The sequence below is a fragment of the Gasterosteus aculeatus genome, chromosome 2 (assembly GCF_964276395.1).
Source record: "Gasterosteus aculeatus chromosome 2, fGasAcu3.hap1.1, whole genome shotgun sequence".
In the NCBI taxonomy this organism is placed as follows: domain Eukaryota; kingdom Metazoa; phylum Chordata; class Actinopteri; order Perciformes; family Gasterosteidae; genus Gasterosteus; species Gasterosteus aculeatus.
In genome coordinates, this window is record NC_135689.1 from 12,279,376 (window position 1) to 12,299,196 (window position 19,821).

Here is a 19,821-nt window from a genome sequence, read left to right on the forward strand (position 1 = left end):
ACTGGGTCCAAGAACAAGCAGTGTTTTGATGCCACACGTCACGTATGTTTAAATTAAATGACCGGTTGCTTTCACGGGGTCCGGGTTGCCGAAGATTAGCAGAGCAGAGGTTTCTCTTTAGTTCATGGATCCTTGCGTTACGCAGCCACAACGCTGGGTAACCATAGGAACAGGAAGAAATCATCGCTGTCATATCGACACCGACGACGGCTAGTGGTGAGTTTTCTCCTTTCAACCGTTTCAACGGTGCGGCAGAGCTAACGGTAGCACGCCAGCTATTGGATTATACATTTAACAGTTTACTTAAATTGAATCATCGTACTAAACTATCACATTCACGCCATGAATTGCCATGCAAACTAGAAAGGAGCATTACAATAAGTGATTATTCTGTTACACCGAGTCAGTGGGTTTTGCTTGGTGTTGGCTTGATTTGCTGACCGGGCTTGCCGAGACGGGAAGTGGTTCGGGTTCTGGCCAATCATGGCGCTTGTATGTAGAACTCCGCCTCTCGCGTTCGCCGAAGACTCATTTATTGAACGTACTTCCTGACTCCTGCCAGACAAAAGATGGCACTTAAGGTCGTTTATGTCTCGTCAAACAGTAAACAAACATCCACTGCAGATGTTCAACGTGTGCGCTTAAGAAATAGCTTCTTGTGCATTTTCTAACGTGCAGCCTGCGTCTGTCGTCTTCATATTGCAGCAGCATGACAGAGTTGCTGCTTTCATTTCCAGCAGTTCCAGCTCCACCTTAAACACACGATGTCAGTTTTCGTGCAGTTTTTTTTTTTTTTGCATTGACGTCAACCACATATAACACGAAAAAGAGGATTTCTTCATATTTCGTTTGCTTGAGTCGAAATATGGACAGATAGTCAGCCACAGGGGCCAGTTTTAAACCAATCTGACCGCGACCGTGGCTGATTTATCTCCCATCCCTCTGAGGAAGACACTGCGTCCAAGGATAACCGCGACACAACCACTGGTAAAGAAATGACACGTTCATTCTCTCTATTGCTTATGCAGCAGCTGTTATTCTAGATGGAGTGGGGGTTGGGGGGGGGGTTCTTCAAAGCACACAAGGAGCCTGTCAATGAACAGAAACATCCTTCAGGTGTCCAACGAGATTTTGCATGTTTCTCCAGGAGCCACATAGTCATTTGTTTGGCTGTCAGTTAAGATTTTGAGCCAGAAAGAGGAGATGCGATTCTACGAGACGAGCCTGGGATGAAAAGGACAAGTGCTTAAGTCTGTTAGTTTAGCTGTAGAATTCGGTTTCACTTCTGTCTCAACCTCCTGTCTCAATGTGCATCATTGTTCCACAGTACTCCCTTGGGCATGACAGCAGATTGTCCTCTCATAGACCAACATGGTTGGTGTGTTGTTGTTTTTTTGTGGTCCATTGTGTTTTGGAAAATGGGACCTGAAACTAGTCGCCAGGCAGCTGTGCTGACATTTGAGATGTTCCTCATTGGCACAATACGGAGTACTTTGAGTGCCTCCGGACAGATGACCACATAATTATGATGCGTTTGCTTACAGTGCATCAGGTATTTGGTCGGAAAGACCCAGTTTATCAGAATAGATCTGTGGTTTGGTTTTAGACTTCATCATTACATGACTCTGACTTCCAAATGATGAATATTCTTGACTATTTCTTCTCATAAGTGTCATTGTCACAAACAACCCTTGATATTTTCAGATTCGAAAAATTCATTTAAAATAAACCATCACTAGAGGATAAGGATGTTTCAAAATACACATTTTGTGGAAGCTCTGCATCAGAGCAGTTCAGAGAACACTGAAAACCACTTCTGCTTCTGCTTGTACACATATTCTCCGTCCTTATAATGTATCACAGCATCCAATTCAGTGTATCTAAGGGGAAATATTCTGTTCTAGGCCGAGCATGGTTCTGATTAAATTAATGTTGCGTTATTTTTGATTCAGTGGTTTGCCTTAGTGCATCCTAAATATCTATCAGACACAACTTGTAAGATACTGCGTGCGGATGGTTATGCAACATTCTGAAGTGTGTTCTCCATCCGAGAGCAGGGCAGATGAGAGTACTAACTCAGGCTCCATCCTCCTCTACTCCCACCCTGCATACCGAGGCTGCAACTGGGGTAAGGTGGGCGGGGGATCCACAGCTAATTCTGGCGCAATTAAACTGGCCCGTCAGGAGTCATTGTAATAAGATAAGCCAAGACTGCCCTGCAGATGAGAAGCCAGCATTGATTTATTCCATACGTTTTAATAATGTCTGTTCTCTATTGTCATAATGTGATTATTGTCTTGACACTGAATGTCAAATGATTAGGCCAGCTAACCTACACTGTGTAATTGTACCAAGATTTCTGTTATGCTGGTAGGCTTCCTGTCATAGCTGTCAGGTCGGGTACTATGCCAGTAAAAATAGGTACAATCATTGCCCGGGACACCTGTCATAACACCTGCCCCCCCCCAATCCCCCAAGATCAACTAAGTTCTCGCATGTGACATTTATTTGTGACGACAAGCCATTTTTATAAGTGAACATGAAAGTGGTTTTCTGCACGTTTCAGTTGCCCAGAGTGCGGCCCAGGCAAGAGCCAGCGACCGCCGCATCAGGCACCATGATGGAGGGGGGCATGCAGCTGCTCAACCGCGATGGCCACAGCATCTCGCACAACTCGAAACGCCACTACCACGACTCCTTCGTGTCCATGAACAGGATGCGACAGCGGGGCCTGCTCTGTGACATTGTGCTTCATGTCTCCAACAAAGAAATCAAGGCACACAAAGTGGTGCTGGCATCCTGCAGCCCCTACTTCCACGCAATGTTTACCAGTAAGTTCAGTCCACACACACAGTGTGTGTGTGCACGGGGCCCAGCATGCTGCTTCTCCTTTACACCTTACGCTCCGACATCAAACTGCGCATCATTTTGCTCTGTTGCTGCGAGTTCGCTTCCTTTCCCCTCTTCCCGTCTGGGGCACTTGTTGCCAGATGAGGTGTGTGTGTGTGTGTGTGTGAGGGTACAATGTGCCTCCAGACATTCAGTTGTCTGGCTGCAAGTTACTAATTGTCCCATTTTAACAGAGTCTGCAGATTGTTCATGATCATCCAAAGAGCAAAGGCACAGATAAAACATTTGATTGGTGAAGTGTAACCAACCGTTACCCGCGCCGTTAATGACATAACTATGTTAAAACAACAGATTAAACGACAGCAACAGACTTCAACAGCGGCGCTGTAGAAGTCAGGAAGCTGTGTCAGCATGACTGAACTGGGAGGCAACTATATTGTCCAGAGCTGTAGTAGTAATTGACACTGTAACAGCTCTCGTTCTGCGCCGTTATGTAGACGAGATGTCGGAGAGTCGGCAGACCCATGTGACCCTTCATGACATTGACTGTCAGGCTTTGGAGCAGCTGGTCCAGTATGCCTACACAGCAGAGATAGTGGTCGGAGAAGGCAACGTGCAGGTACGATTTCAGATTTATAGACAAGATTGTTAAAACAGCCCATTCATTACACTGACTCAGTGTCTGTCCACCTGTAATTGCACTCTTTTCTAGACGCTGCTCCCGGCAGCGAGCCTGCTGCAGCTCAACGGGGTGCGGGACGCCTGTTGTAAGTTCCTCCTCAGCCAGCTGGACCCCTCCAACTGCCTGGGCATCCGAGGCTTCGCTGACACGCACTCCTGCAGCGACCTGCTCAAATCAGCACACAAGTATGTCCTGCAGCACTTTGTGGAGGTGTCCAAGACCGAGGAGTTCATGCTGTTGCCACTTAAACAGGTAACGGCGATGCTCTCTCTGTCTCCTGCTGTGTATTACAAAGTAAAGGTGGCATATTCATAGGAAAAGTTGTAATTGCTCCAAGTTAGACAACACAGCTTACAAGTTAAATTGTCTAGTTGTATTATTTTAATGGTTTTGTTGCTTCCTTTCATTTTTTGCTTTTTATAGTTTTTTGGCCCCAAAATATCGGACTGTATCTAAAAGCGCAGAATGTAATACATTCCTCCTGTCAGGTGCTGGATGTGTTTGTGGTGATACCTAAATCAATAAGAGACTTGAATCATCTTTGCTGGTAAATGTTGTCTGTTTGTTCGGCCTAGCTCGGTGGCTAAGCTTCAGTCTCTGTCCGCGGCCTTCAAAGCCCTGAGACGGAATCTGCATTGGTAGTGTGAATGGGCCGTTCCTTACAACAGTTAAGCTGCATAAAGTCACGTAACAAATGTAAAAACATTTGCGTCAAATCTCACTTTATGAACTGGCTGCTCTAAAGGACTCTTATCTCTGAGAGCTGTGGAATATGTCCCATATTTCTGTCCATGCTCTGCATTGGAAGCGGCATGGCAAGGGTGTGATTGGCCCTGGGGATGCTTCTCCAACGTGGCATCACATGCGTGACGTTGTAAAGACAACAAAGCATGCATCCTAATTAGTGTGTGTCGTGGTGTATAAAGATATCTCAAGTATCTTGACGCAGCCCACAAAACCCAATCCCCTTAGCATACACAGACATCTGCCTCAATGTGATGCAGTGTGCACGCAAATATAACTCCCTTACCTCGGCATGCACTGCACCGCCTAACTGCAGGGTGGGGCAGTAGCAGTGGCAGTATTGTTCTGTGGATTAGGTCAAGCGGTTTCCTGGTAGGCTTCTAACTGTTGCGCTGATCCAGCCAGGCTAGACAGCTGCAGCAGCTGGCCGCTCTGGCCCCGCCCGGCCCGGCCGGCGTTGGGTTGATCTGGGAACAGTGCCAGCCAGCCACTCAGACTGCAGCACTCAGTGTGCCACGCGTAGCGTTTAGCTTGAATATATCACTGACCACTACCCATGCAGGCATGTTGAATTGAGGGAAGGCAAAAAGCAGCGGTGCATTTACCTTTCAAATATCACTCTTGAAAAAAAAAAAAAAATCTTATGCCAGCACTTTGTTCAAACTGATATAAATATAGTTGAAAAGCAGAAGTTGTCTTTTGAGTATTTCATTTCTGTGCAGAGAACCATTGCGAAAAATGCAAATACAGCCTCAGAAAGGAAGAATTTCTTTATACAGAAAGAGAGCAAGTGCAGGGGCAAATGGTCCAGACATCGAGATACTGACTGTAAGGAAGCCAAAACAATCTGCAAAACTGCCCAGACAAGGGACCTTTTTCATATAACACAGTCACATCAGCCTTGTGCAGGCAAGAGTGATGTGACTTCTTCTTTTGCAATAACAGCAAGATACACTTGAGCATGTACGCTAACACAATGGGGCTCGTTGGAGTTCAGAGCAAAACTACAAACTTGCACTTTACTAAGTAGAAAAGTTGTGTAACAGATTTCATCACACAAAGTCGGGTACAGTTTGCAGGAACTGAGGCTTGGCAAACACAATTTACAATTTACTGTTTTTGGTCAGAGAGCTTTTACTGTCACTTTTTTTCAAAAGCAAATTCTGCAAGGGCTTATCCAACGATCAGAGTTCAATTAAAAGAACAAGGAGTTTGAAGTTGCGGTCATAATATATCTGCCCATCTGCTGTGTCTTGTCTGCCCAGGTCCTGGATTTGATCTCCAGTGACAATCTCAACGTGCCATCTGAAGAAGAAGTGTACCGGGCAGTGTTGAGCTGGGTGAAACATGACGTAGATGGACGCAGGCAACATGTACCCTGGGTAGGACTTTCTTTCATATTTCTATATTTTCTGAAACACTCCTATCACAACTCCTCTTTTACCTTCGCCCATGTTAGCTAATGAAGTGCGTGCGGCTGCCGCTGCTGAGGCGAGACTTTCTGATGAGCAACGTGGACACAGAGCTGCTGGTCCGACACCACTCGGAGTGCAAGGACCTTCTCATCGAGGCTCTTAAGTACCACCTGATGCCTGAGCAGAGGGGGGTCCTCAGCAACAGCCGGACGCGCCTGCGACGCTGTGAGGGTGCAAGCCCTGTGCTCTTCGCCGTTGGTCAGTGTGCCCCCGAAGGTACCCAGTAGGGTAACCCTCGGTCACACTTCACCTCAGTGCAAACATACCCATTGTTACGCATGGAGATGAAAAAACGTATTAAACAACATCACATGCGATGTTGTCAGGGATCTGACTATAGTTTTGAGATCTTTAGAATGTGATATGCAGAAAACCTCGTCCTCTACCTGTGTTTGTTCTCTTGGAGTGAACCCTGCTGCATCCAAGCCAGAAGTAAACGAGTCCTGGCTAAACAAGAAAAACATGCCAAAAAAGTCATGTGAAATCATGGCACACATTGGCCAAAGTCATTATGTTCCTTTTTTTAAATGATAGATTTCCATATTTACTTCACAGCTTGATGTTATAACATGTTTTTTTTTACCATATTGTGTGTGTGTGTGTCTGTGTCTGCAGGTGGCGGCAGCTTGTTTGCCATCCATGGAGACTGCGAAGCCTATGACACCAGGACGGATCGCTGGCACATGGTGGCTTCCATGTCCACCCGGCGGGCCCGGGTGGGCGTGGCAGCCATTGGGAACAGACTCTATGCCGTTGGAGGGTGAGTGTAGCAGCTAGAGTTTTGACCTTTTGAGCTAAAACCAGATAAAACCCTCCACGTCTTACTCAAACACTGCATGATATGTGAACTAAACACGATCATTAAAAGGAAGCTTTGGCGCGGGTAAAATGTGGATGATTTACATGGAAAATAATAATCAGCCTCCTTATTGTCCTCTTGATAAGCTGTTAAGTGCTTTCCTCAATGCGAATGCCTCTGAAACTTGCTTGCTTTCCCGCAGCCTTGGACAGAGGAATTATGTTTTCGGGTTGTCAGTCTGCTGTCTGGTCCATTCTCGTCAATGCGATATCTCAGGAAGGCCTCGAGTGAATGGAAGAGCTGATTAGCACTTAGTGGTCAAAGCTCCCTCTGACTTCACGGAACCGGTTTTGAAAGTATATTGTGATGATTTCTAACAGGATTAGATGATGATCCCATCAATAATCATCATTAATGATGAAGCAATGTCATTTTGGACAGAGATGGATCTCAACTCGCCCCGTGCTTCCACATCAATCATCAAAAACGTCATTACTGATTAATCCATATGCACACTTCCTCAGGTATGACGGCACCTCAGACCTGGCAACTGTGGAGTCCTACGACCCCATCACCAACTCCTGGCAGCCAGAGGTTTCTATGGGCACACGGAGGAGCTGTTTGGGTGTAGCCGTCCTTCATGGCCTGCTGTACGCTGCTGGTGGTTATGATGGAGCCTCCTGCCTCAATAGGTGTGAACACTTTTTGGTGACCAATGCTAAACATCGAGATTTGCTGCATTCGCTAAAAAAATGCTCTCTTGTTTCTGTTTTTTGTGGTCTTGATGCTGTTTTCGGTGTCATTATTATGATCGTCTTTCTCTTTCAGTGCAGAGCGTTACGACCCGCTGACCAGCACATGGACCTCAATTGCTGCCATGAGCACCCGAAGGAGATATGTCCGAGTAGCAACTCTGGGTAAGAACGTGCCAAAAAAACCCTTGGTATTCAACCACAAATAATTACATTCTGAGTGTTCACTCCCTTTTCCCCTCCAGATGGCAGCCTGTATGCAGTGGGAGGTTATGACAGCTCTTCACATCTAGCAACAGTGGAGAAATATGAGCCCCAGGTAGATGGCGTGCTGTTCGATTGATCATGTAACTTGTCTGTTGCTGGGATTAACTGAGTGTGGAGGCAGAACCAGTCTCTACGAATGCATCAACCCACCTGTGACCAATGCTCAGTCTATTTATGTAACAAACAGAGCAACACGTGGACCGCCATCGCCAACATGCTGAGCCGGCGCAGCAGCGCCGGGGTGGCCGTGCTGGACGGCATGCTGTATGTCGCCGGGGGCAACGACGGCACAAGTTGCCTGAACTCTGTGGAGCGGTTCAACCCCAAGGCCAACACCTGGGAGGGAGTGGCTCCCATGAACATACGCAGGTAAGCCTGCGAACATACGCACCCAGTATTCACATTGGTAGACACAGAATAGTTGAGTTCAGGTCCAGTGACAACGGGTGTATTTCAAAATAGCTACAGTATGGTTAGGAAATTGGTTAAATCCACTCTTCCAACCGTGAAAAAAGGGACATATCCAAAATGTGTCACATTCTAAAAGAGAATATAAATAAATGTGCTAAAATCAGACACCCCTCAGCCTCCTCCTCCTGGTTCTGCTATTCCAACTGCACAAGGCAAAGTCACGGTAATTAAATGCAGAAGTGCATTGGCCTCAGATGCACTCACCGTTTCGTCTCCCACCTTCTATCCTGCTTTTCCACCTTTTTAACAATCATGTGAGAACTTCTGGTCTGTTTCTAAAATCACTTTGAAACTCCAGTTGTTCTTTAAAACCTTTTGGAAAAGCTGTCTGTGTTGAACTTGTATAAAAGGTACACATGCTGCGAACACTTACCTCAGTAAAACATTTTTACTCTTCCATGGTTCCCATTTGGAGCATTTTGATGTCCCCCTTCCTGAACCGACTTAGAGCATAAACATCAAATGACCTATTTTACAAAACACTCTTCTCTTTCTTATTGGGAAGAGTGAACTTGTCCTGCGGGTGATAATCAAAGCAGCCGTGGAGGCCCACGCTCGCAGCATCCTTCTGATTCAAGACGTGCATCAGAGCGAGGGTGATTTACGGATGTAGCAGTCTTGCATTGAACACGCATCAGCGGATTCATTTTTGTGGTCCCTTGACACACACTCTGAGACACAATTTGTGTGTTTGTGAGTCAGTATAACCTGACAACAGTATACTATGCGGCCCCATGAATGTTGGTTTAGCACTCTGTCGTAAATGTAGCATAGAGCACCTTAAACATGGCATATAAAAAAATCTAGCTGTACAATAAACGTTGAATTTCTGTACTGAATTGTTTATGTTTACAAATGACTTCCTCATTCCAGGAGCACCCATGACCTGGTGGCTATGGATGGCTGGTTGTACGCAGTGGGAGGTAACGACGGCAGCTCGAGTCTCAACTCCATCGAGAAGTACAACCCGCGCAGCAACAAATGGGTCGCTGCCTCCTGCATGTTCACCCGTCGCAGCAGTGTGGGCGTGGCCGTGTTGGAGCTGCTGAACTTCCCACCGCCCTCCTCACCCACCCTCTCGGTTTCCTCAACCAGCCTTTGACACGGGGTCACCACATGGCTGACCTCGGCCTCTGCTGCTACGGCCCAGACGGGCTCTGGGAAGAAACGCAACTGCTCGGTTTGAGACTGTGAGGAGGGGGAGGAGGGGGAGGGGGTACAGGTAAATGGATGCATGGGGAGAGGAGGAAGAGGGAAGGTGAGTACAAGGCACCTGGCTTTATAAACCACAGTACCCTCCTTAATTAGTGGCAATCCTGGTAAAGTTTGGACAACTACGGTTAAAAAACGAATTAAAACATAAAGAAGTGAATGTGTAGTATCCTGTAATCCCCCCCAAAGCATATCCCACAGGTGACTAACTCTCAATTATCATGAACAGTTATGATTATTATGATAAACTTATGATTCCCGATCAAACAACCATAGTTATAGCATTTTGATGGTCATACCAATCTGGCTGCGCTACACCGTGTTTGCCATTAATTCAGAACTGCACAGTTTCTTGTTTGGAAGCCTGAAACTCCGCTGTACAGCTCCACCCTACACGCAAGCTCCCAGTTCAAGAGTATAAAGATGTGCCTGGATGTGTTAACATGTCGTCGAGCTTCTGCTCTTTTTCTCCCGCGTCGCTGTTTGACACACTTCTGGACTGTCACATGTGATGTAGATGGTTTTTGGTTTGATATTGTTGTCCTCTGCGATATTTTTATTTATATTTTAAAAAAAAAGTAAGAGAGAAACAGAATCATTTTTCTTTATGGTATGTAGCTTGTGACCCAGTATAACATGCATGTTTACGGATTGACAGTGACTCCCGACAGGAGGATAAAGTGTTGTAGTGCCGCAGTGCCACACTAGGTGGCAGCAACAGGAAATGTGATACACCCTTTTCCACACTGCAGGACAGCATGGATACAAACACAAGTCTGCCCCTCAGAAGTCTGTATGAGTTGGATCCTTTTTTATAAAATAGAGAAGAATTGTGTTATAGTGGAACTATATGTATTTATAAAAATATAAATTATAATATATTCTGTTTTTAAAGGTAAAAAAACAGATCAGACCCATTGTTTAAGAGTGTTTTTAATATATTTATTTAAGAGTGTGATTTCAATATCGTCAATTAAATGACAAAGAGAATGTTTTAGAGAAAGAGAGGTTGTTGTTGTTGTTCAGTTTGTGTGCTTTTTGAAGTTTTGGACTGATTTTCTTAGCATTTTGTGCAACATTTGATTTCCATTTGTTAATGTTTGTTCCCGGACACAAGCATGATTTTACATGAAATTGTATTGTCTGCCGACTAGATCTGTGGAAAAAGGCTTTTGTTGAGTTAATGAAAGGATTTGTTTTCAGTACTTCAATTACTTTCAAGTGGACATAGTGATATGTAGGGATATCATTCTTGGACACATGACGGGTTTAAAATTAAATTAGAGCAGCAAGTACTAGTTAACACACCGTATACTAACACCTGATTCAAATAAGTAATGCTGTCACATCTTCCATACATAATCAAGTGTGGCGTCTTGTTGAATTACCTCATTGTTGAACTGGATCAAACTCTATTAAAACAAAGTTGAAGAAACAGCTTTAAGATTATCTGCAGAAATGCCGGCTACTTAAATTGTGGTGTATGACTTAAGTAATCACTGAATTTTCATTGTGTAAAATAAATGGGTTACCTCGAGTCTACACGAGTCAATTAAAAGCCAGTTCAGATTTTCTGTAGCGCGATGATATGAATCCAAACTTCTGAGAAGTTGTTTTTTTTCCTTTTTTGAAGGATTTTTTTAAGGGATTTTCTTGATTGAGTTCTGTTTATCTCTAACTACTGTACTTTTTTTTTTTTTGTCACAGCGGACCTGGTAGTACAGTGAGTGTGATGGTCTTATGAAAATGCTATTATTCTGTAAAGTCGCCACCATGAGTCACACTTTAAGAGATGTGCACAAAAAAACAAGACTTTTGCCTCTTTTCCGCTGAACTGTAAATACAAGAATGGTTATTCAAATCCATTTGTGCAATTCTGATGTGACTAAATATTTTTTGTTTATTTTCAATGTTGTGATATTTATTTATTTTATTTATTATATGTTTGTTATTTATGAGGAACTTTAAAATATTGAATCTTCAAAATGGAGCAATACACTGTAAAATATAAATCAAATAAAGTTGTTTTCAGATGTGGTAACTGCCTTGACAAGTTTGAACATATGCATGAACATGTAAGATATACCCTGGAGGGAATATCCCTGCAACTGCAAAAATGCCTCAATGTGCTCTCAGTGTCACTCTGGATCTGAGATACAGCTAAATGCCCAATAAAAACACATGCAAACACACACTTGAGGCTGTGTTAGCACTGGTGGTTGCTAGGCTCACTATACACTGTTGCTCGGTACCTTCCCAACCGACTTCTCTTTCATAGTGATCTCAGCAGACAGCTGAACACTCTCACTTTACCCTTCTGACCTCAGTCACATGGCATTCACACCTGTGGCTGCCTCTGCTCACATTCAAACCCCAGCTCTCCCAAAACACATAGACAGGCCAAACATACACAATGCAGGACACTTGGAGTGGAGTGGGGAAAGGCTATATGGGAATATCTCAACATACAGTTGATTTAACACTTTGGTACAACACAGGAAGACCCATATGTGCATGTGTGTTGCAGAGACATCATACATGTCTTAACTGTAGATTCATATCTGTTATTAACATTTATTGTCTCACTCAAATATAACTCAAAAGACTGAGGGTGCAGTACCTCATGTATGTAAGTGGACGTTGGTTGTGTGTGTGTGGACGTTTATGTGTCTCTGACTGCTGTGACAGTGAGTCACCGCCGCTGCTATGAAGATGCTAATGAGTTCTCAACCTGTCTGGAGAAACGCACTCTCTGGAATAGCGGCCGTCCATCCAAGCATTCCTACCGATGGAGCCTCTCCTCTTTCCACTGGTATCGGCCAGCCCTTAATGGAGATGTTGTCACCCTCTGTGGAAAAACTCCAGACACCAGGACCGCAGAGAGCCTTCACATCTTCCGCCGCAAACTAAAGACACACCTCTTCAGACTCTACCTCGACTAAAGACTAACAAATTGTAGCACTTAAATTGTACTTGTAACGTCACTCATCTATAGCAAATTGTAAATTGGCTTATTTGAGGAAATTGCACTTTCTTGTTTCTTGTTCTCTTGAGTTTGTACCCTATGGTTGAATGCACTTATTGTACGTCGCTTTGGATAAAAGCGTCCGCTAAATGACATGTAATGTAATGTAATGTAACTCAAGTGTCGATTGGACCACTACAACGACTCTTAAGAAGCCATACACCTTTTTGACTGACCACTCCTGATAAGACTGGGTCTGAAATGGGAAAACTCTCAACCTCACAAAAACTAATCATGAATGTACAGCTCATGGATGTATGTTTTTAGTAAAAATAATGCGGAAGGCCATCGTGCTCAAGAAAGGACAAGAACGACAGAGATTTTCCCATCAGAAGACCTACAGAGGAGGGACATAACAACAGCAGAAAGGCCATTAAGTAGCAACTGGTAAAGATCACAATTCCAAAGGAAGTTGCTCAAGTGAGTTATTGTAAACAAGTGTTCATCAAGCATCATCAACAGAGTGTGAAGATGTTACAGTGTTAATGTCCTGTCCTGTATAGTGAGTCACTGTAGCGTCCACTCTGCCCCGAGGGCTTGTCAATGATGTCTCCGTAGTACTTTTTGGATTATATTAAAAGTAGTCCAAATGAAAAAAGACTTAATCCCATTAACAAACTCTAATCAAAATGCACAGACACCAAAGAGCCCCGGTTAGTGGCACACAAAGACAGCTCGCATAGGCCGACACCACACATAAAGACTGGAAGATTGCATTGAGTTATTTTGAATAGGGTAGATTTATATACTTTACATAATCCAAATATTTATTTATATTATATATGTAACGGATCCCGCATATAAAGAGACATGGCACTTACTGCTGGTGAAATTACTCCTTTATTTTCTTCCTTTCCATGCAATACCATCCTTGAACGTCAGCGTAAAAACACCACCATAAGAGCTTTTTGCCATTATTGTTACGGGTCCATTAAACGAATAGTTTTAAATAAAATTCACATTTGTCAGTAACAAGTTCCGTTAAGCTCACATTCAAAACGCAGAAACATCCTCTTTTTACCCTTTCAAAATAAAGGTACACTTTCCTTTTACCAGAAGATCTGCAGAGTTACTTACACTCCCACCAAATTAGTGTTTTTACAAAATAGAAACCTTAAAACACTCAATTTCAAATTACAGAATAACCTTTCAAAGGTATGGGCTAAAACTACACAGAAAACAATATAGCATTTCTTAACTGCAATAGTGCTTAAACAGCCTCTAACAATAGAACTAATTTCTGGACAGGGCGCTCCAAAACAGGCCTGTTGGTGCGCTCTCCTTTGTGATTCAGCTCCTTCTCTCCAAACAAGATTTTGGCCCGTCTCACAAGTCCATCTTTGCCTTTAATGACGTCTGAGACTGTCCCGAGTTTCCATTTGCTTCGTGGTAAAGTGTCCTCAGCATCCAGTACAATGTCACCAACCTGCAGGTTCCTTTTAGTGCTATGCCAGCATTGTCTTGTTGTGATATTGTGTAGATATTCCCTTTTCCATCTACTCCAAAACTGCTCTGTCAGGTACTGCACCTGACGCCATCTCTTTCGTCCATAGAGATCCTCTCTTTCAAACTTGCCAGGTGGAGGCAAGGCTGTGGTGGATTTCATCGTGATCAAGTGGTTAGGAGTGAGTGGCTCCAAACTGTTGTGGCTGTCCAAGGTATCAGCTGTGAGCGGACGACTGTTCACTATAGCCATGGTTTCATAAAAGAAGGTGCGCAATGATGCATCATTTAGCCTACCAGAGGCAAGTAACAGAGTGGCATTAAGAACACTTCTGACAGTTCTGATTTGCCTTTCCCACACACCACCTGCATGGCTGGCATGAGGTGCATTCATTACAAAGTCACACTGCTTTTCTGTGAGGAATACGTTCAATCTATTCGTGTCCAACTCCTTTAATGTAGCACTCAGCTCATTTTTTGCACCCATGAAGTTGGTGCCTTGATCACATTGAATTTGTCGTACAGCACCTCTTAAAGCAATAAAGCATCTCAATCCATTAATGAATGTGTCTGTGGACAAGTCCTCCAACATTTCAATATGAATGGCTCTAGAGCAGAAGCAGGTAAGGAGCAATCCATACCTTTTTTCTTGTTTTCTCCCTTGTTTTGTCCAAAAGGGGCCGAAACAGTCCATCCCACAATAAGTGAAGGGTGGGGTGGGTTCTGTTCTTTCAACAGGCAGGTCACTCATCCTTTGGCTTTCAGCTGGTCTTCTCAACCTTCGACATGTCACACAGTGGCGGATGTGTGTTGCGACTGCTCTGCTGAGTCCACAGATCCAATAGCCATTGGACCTAATTTCATTCATGGTGAAGCCTTTGCCCTGATGTTTTACTGTTTCATGATGGTGGGCGATGATCAGATTAGTCATGTGATGTCCTGGAGGAATGACTGTTGGATGTTTAAAAGAGTTAGGAAAAGGTGAGCGACTGAGCCTACCTCCCACCTTGAGCACACCCTCTGCATCCAGGAAAGCATCGAGGTGATACAGCTTGCTGTGTCTTGGAAGCTGATGTCTCTTTTTTAATAGTTTAATCTCTTCTCCGTACGCTTGGCTTTGTATGTCCTTGATGATAAGTCGTTCTGCACTTTGTCTTTCGCTGACTGTTGAAAGGTCACACGATTTGACCTTTCTAGCACGCCGCAAGAGACGCGCCACTGCCCCGACGGCCCGAGACCAGCATGAAAACTTCTTTAATCTTCCTACAAGATCAACTTGCTCTGAGGTCTTTGTCTGGAATGTCTGAGCCCTTTTAACTTCTGGGTCACCAACAGGTAGCTCCAAAAGCACCTCTGTTGGCACTTCTATTTCTCCTTTCCACAGAAAGCTAGGGCCGGTGAACCAATCAGAAGAGAGCAACTCATCTACTGTTTTCCCTCTTGATGCATAGTCTGCTGGGTTTTCATCAGTTGGTACATAGAACCATTGCTTCGGGTCTGAGCCACGACGGATTTTCTGCACTCGATTTGCTACAAAGGTGTGGAAACGGCGAGCATCATTATTAATGTAGCCTAATACAACCTTTGAGTCTGTCCAAAAGAACTCTTCTACATTACAGTAGCCTAATTCTTCTTTGAGCATATTGCTCACTGTGACTGAGACAACTGCTGCGGCAAGTTCTAACCTTGGAATAGTTGTGACCTTTAGCGGCGAGACTCGCGCTTTTCCCATTAGAAGAACACAGTGAATGTCTCCTCTTTCATTCTTCAGTCTCAGGTATGTGCATTGGCCGTAGCCCGTGGTGCTGGCATCTGAAAAGTGATGTAATTCAGTTTTCATCACCTTTCCAAAGCCAGGAGGCTGATAGCAGCGAGCTACCTGTATTCCTTCCATCTTAACAAGATCATCTTCCCATTTCTCCCACCGTGGCTTCAACCGCTCTGGAATTGGATCATCCCATCCTGTTCCTTGATGACACATTTCTTGGAGAATTTTCTTTCCCTTGAGGAGGAAGGGAGCTACGAAGCCCAGCGGGTCGTATATGGAGGCGACAGATGACAGGATGCCGCGACGTGTTGCGGGCTGGTTCTTTGGAGAGACTTTGAAAGTGAAACAATCGCTCTCGATGTTCCAATATATCCCCAATGCTCTCTCTAAAGCTGGATCATTGAATCTGAGATCTTTTGTTTTGATGTCCATGGCGTGTTCTGTTGCGGGGATGCTTTGCAAAACGGCAATGTTGTTGGACACAAATTTGTGAAGGCGTAAACCTCTATTTGCACACATTTCGCGTGCCTCCTTTGCTATTTGAATGGCTTTTTCAGCAGACTCTACACTAATGATGCCGTCGTCCACATAAAAGTCTCTGGCAATGAACTGTGACCCTAATGGGTGTGTGTGACTGTGTTCTTTGGCGAGCTGCTTCAATCCATAATTTGCACACCCCGGTGAAGATACAGCTCCAAAAAGATGGACCTTCATCCTGAATTCCTGGGGAGGTGTGCTTAGGTCTCTGTTTTTCCACCATAAGAAGCGTAGATAATCACGGTCGTTTTCTGAGACATGGAACTGATGAAACATCTTTTCTATGTCACACATCAGAGCAATGCGATGCTGTCGGAAGCGAATGAGAACACCTGTCAGACTGTTTATCATATCTGGGCCAGGGAGAAGATGTTCATTGAGGCTACTTCCCTTGTACTTTGCAGAACAGTCAAAAACCACTCTCAGCTTTTCAGGTTTTTTGGGGTGATAAACACCATGGTGAGGTATGTACCATTTTTCTCCATAAGTGCCCACATCGCATACCTCCTCGACATCACCTCTCTCAATGATGTCCTTCATGTAGTTCATGTAGTCATTCTTGTAGCTTTCATTTAAAATGAACTTCCTTTTCAGGTGGCTTAATCTTACAGCAGCAAGTTGCTTGTTATCAGGAAGGAAGGGCCTCTCTCTGAAAGGGAGGGGCATTTCGTAATGTCCCTGCTTGTTTGTTTTTATGCTTTCCTTTAATTTGTCAAGAAAAATCAAATCTTCTTGACTGACTGTTTTGTCATCTCCTTGAGTGTCTCTGAAATCAGTCTCGAGCATTCTTATTGCATCCAATGGAGTCACTGCGGGCAGCTCCTTCACAGTTACTCTGTGACAGTGACCGTTTGACAATTGTGCATCAGAGTGAGTTGCTGAACAGCCGACAATACTCCACCCTAAGTCTGTGAGAATAGCAAAGGGTTCGTTATCCTTTCCTGTTATGACACGCCTGGGTATGAGAGCTCCTGGACAATTGTATCCTATGAGTAACCCCACTTCACAGTTAAGAAGAGGCGGCATTTGATCTGCAATTGCTTGGAGATGCTGCCATCCTTTTGCCGTTTCGTGCGTTGGTATGTGTTGTCTGTTTACAGGAATGCAGTCCTTGGTGTATGCAGGAGGCAGTTTGATGTGCACAGTAGAATTGAAACCTCTCACACGCAGACCAGATGTCCGTTCACTTTTAAAGACCATATTTTCACCCATCATCGTAGTGAGTTTCAGTTTAACAGGGAAAGTAGTCAGCTGAAGTTCATTACTTACATCATTTTCAATGAATGTTGTGTCACTTTGTGTATCCAGCAGGGCATACACAAGTTTTTCTCTGGATGGATTATTGTCGCTTGACACCCACACTGGCACTATCATTGAGGTGTTTTCTGACTGACCTTGACTGGTGACATTGAGAGAAACGGCAGACGTTGGTTCCGTTTCCCTGTGTTGCGCTGACATTTCCCTATTTGTCCATTCTTTGATTTCAACTTTTCCGTAGCCATCATCGTGGAGACATGTAGGATGCCGTCCTCTGCATGAGTCACATGTGTGCCGATGTCGGCATTCCTTCGCGCTGTGACCGTGTTTTAGACATCCATAACACAGTCTGTTATCTTTGACATATGCCCTTCTGTATTCCAGTTTTCTTTGCATGAAGTCTGGACATTTGCAAAGCTGATGACTGATATCCTTACAAAGCATACAAGGGGCCTTGACCTTTTCCTTTGTTGTGGTCTGCTTACTGTTTTCAACCACAATTTGTGTGTTAAAGGTGCTGGCTTTGTTTCTTTTGCTTACCCTTGTGCTCCACTTTTCTTGACCAGAACCATCAGGTGGATGGAGAGCGAGGAAAGAGGTGACTGGATTGCAGGCGGTTTCGGCCTCCACAGACATAAACTTGGCAAAGTCCTTGAAGCTAGGGAAATCCTTTCCCTCCGTGAGACGCAATGTTACTTGCCGGTTCCATCGTGAGGCTAGCCACTCTGGCAGTTTCCGCACCAACTTCTGATTTTCCTCACAATCGTTTAGGATGTTTAAACCTTTTACATGGGGCATGGCCTGCAGACAGGCATTTAAGAAATCTGAGAAGTCTCTCAATCCTTCAGCATCCTTTGACTGTATTTTTGACCAGTTGGATAACTTTTCTCTAAAAGCCTTTTGAATGATAAATGGCTGGCCGTACCTCTGATTGAGCTTTTTCCAAGCGTCGCTGTAAGCTTCACTGTCACTACGATAGAATGTCCCTTCTAGGCATTTGTGAGCTGAGCCACCTACATATCTCCTTAGGTAGTGCAGCTTGTCGGTAGTGGGAATGTTCATTCTATCTATAAGTGAAATAAAAGAAGCCTTCCACTCAACAAAGTCAATGGGATTGCCATTAAACACTGGGGGCTCTGGCATTGGAAGTCTGTTAATAGCGATGCTGTCCTGAACAGCTTGTGCTAGGCCGGATACATCAATGGGAGCAGATGGAGTGACAATTGTAGGAGGAGGACAATTTATTGCGACAGGCAGAATGTTCCGAATAGGGTTCTGAAATGACTGAAAGGACTGAGCATCAGATTCCTCTTTCACTTCTCTGTCATATACTTCAAGTCTGGCTTGGGCAGCCTTTAAGTCCTTTTCAGCTTGTAACCGTTCTAATTCTGCTTTGTGTTTTTCTAATTCCCTCCTGTGCTCTTCCTCTAAAACTCGGATCTTTTCCCGTTGACTCTCTTCCTCCGTTAGCATTTTATATTCAGCCTCCTTAGCAGCTAACTCCGCCGCTGCTTCTGCTCGCTTGGCTGCTACACTTGAACGTGTGGAGCGATGACTGCCAGTTAGCGCTGAGGCAGAGGAGCCGTAAATGGACCGGGCATAGTCAGGCTCGAGTAGCTCGTGCAAGCGCTGTCCTTCATATTCTGCATCATATTCTCCATTTACGCCAGTTAGCCTCTCGTTCAGGATTTTAATAATGTCACCTGTTACTGCAGCACAAGCATCAACTTTGCGCCTTAGCTCAGTGTCGGGCGGGCCGCACCCTCTCAATTCTTCATACACTTTCATGATTTCGATTTTCCTTATTTCCAGATTGTCTGCGAGACATGCCAATCGACTTTCTGTTAGTTCAGATTTTAGTTCTTGCCGTGTTTGTCGAGCTTGGGCTTTCCACTGTTCATAAAGGCTATCAAGTCTTTTAGCACGTTTGCTCTGCTCTTGTTTACGATAAGCTAGCATCTTTTCCGTGGGAGCTCGCGCGCGTTCCGAACGTCTAACGTTAGCTAAATCTGTAGCATTTTCATCGTCATCGTTCAACAGTTCAGCAAGCATTTCCTTTTTGTTAAGCAAAGACTCTTTTAGTTCTTGTCTAACAGCACCTTGTTCGGTTTCCTTTTCTATCATTTCCTTGTATTCCTGAATTACCTTTTGAAGGATTTCGATCTGTTGCTCTTTATCCTTGCTGCGCCGAGTAGTCTCGTTTCCCTCCATTTTGCTAGCCTTACTCCTCTTCTTGCTCTTTCCTACTACGTCGCCGTCTTCCTTTCACCGCTGCCCTTCTCCATTCTTCCGTACGAGCGTTCTTTTATATCCGTGAAAAATGTCCTTAAAGTCCGTTATAGTCCGTTGATGCAGCAGGTTAGCTGGCGAGGTAAAGCTCTTACTGTAACGGATCCCGCATATAAAGAGACATGGCACTTACTGCTGGTGAAATTACTCCTTTATTTTCTTCCTTTCCATGCAATACCATCCTTGAACGTCAGCGTAAAAACACCACCATAAGAGCTTTTTGCCATTATTGTTACGGGTCCATTAAACG

General features: G+C 44.4%; 1 protein-coding gene across 8 annotated transcripts; it reads left to right on the forward strand.

Moving 5' to 3' along the window:
* Nucleotides 1-32: 32 nt before the first annotated feature.
* Nucleotides 33-11,290, forward strand: klhl17 (kelch-like family member 17). 8 transcript variants are annotated; one of them, XM_040192221.2, is made up of 13 exons: nucleotides 79-216; nucleotides 2,058-2,128; nucleotides 2,567-2,831; nucleotides 3,348-3,469; nucleotides 3,563-3,784; nucleotides 5,542-5,658; nucleotides 5,736-5,967; nucleotides 6,367-6,511; nucleotides 7,075-7,242; nucleotides 7,379-7,467; nucleotides 7,548-7,621; nucleotides 7,757-7,938; nucleotides 8,914-11,290. In XM_040192221.2, the coding sequence occupies exons 2-13, from the start codon at nucleotides 2,063-2,065 to the stop codon at nucleotides 9,140-9,142; spliced, it is 1,911 nt and encodes a 636-aa protein (XP_040048155.1). In that variant the 5' UTR covers nucleotides 79-216; nucleotides 2,058-2,062; the 3' UTR covers nucleotides 9,143-11,290. The 8 variants fall into 8 exon arrangements, with proteins under 8 accessions (XP_077949243.1, XP_040048158.1, XP_040048155.1 ...); XM_078093112.1 differs by having other exon boundaries at nucleotides 5,736-5,949; XM_040192222.2 differs by lacking the exon at nucleotides 79-216 and adding an exon at nucleotides 227-987 and having other exon boundaries at nucleotides 5,736-5,949.
* The last annotated feature ends 8,531 nt before the right edge of the window (nucleotides 11,291-19,821 follow it).

Excerpts from the sequence above, each read along its gene's own strand:
- klhl17 (XM_040192221.2), top strand. The coding sequence starts at position 2,063 with ATGAGAGTACTAACTCAGGCTCCATCCTCCTCTACTCCCACCCTGCAT. Across the intron at positions 2,129-2,566 it reads ATACCGAGGCTGCAACTGGG|TTGCCCAGAGTGCGGCCCAG; the intron begins GTAAGGTGGGCG and ends TGCACGTTTCAG. Across the intron at positions 7,939-8,913 it reads GCTCCCATGAACATACGCAG|GAGCACCCATGACCTGGTGG; the intron begins GTAAGCCTGCGA and ends TCCTCATTCCAG.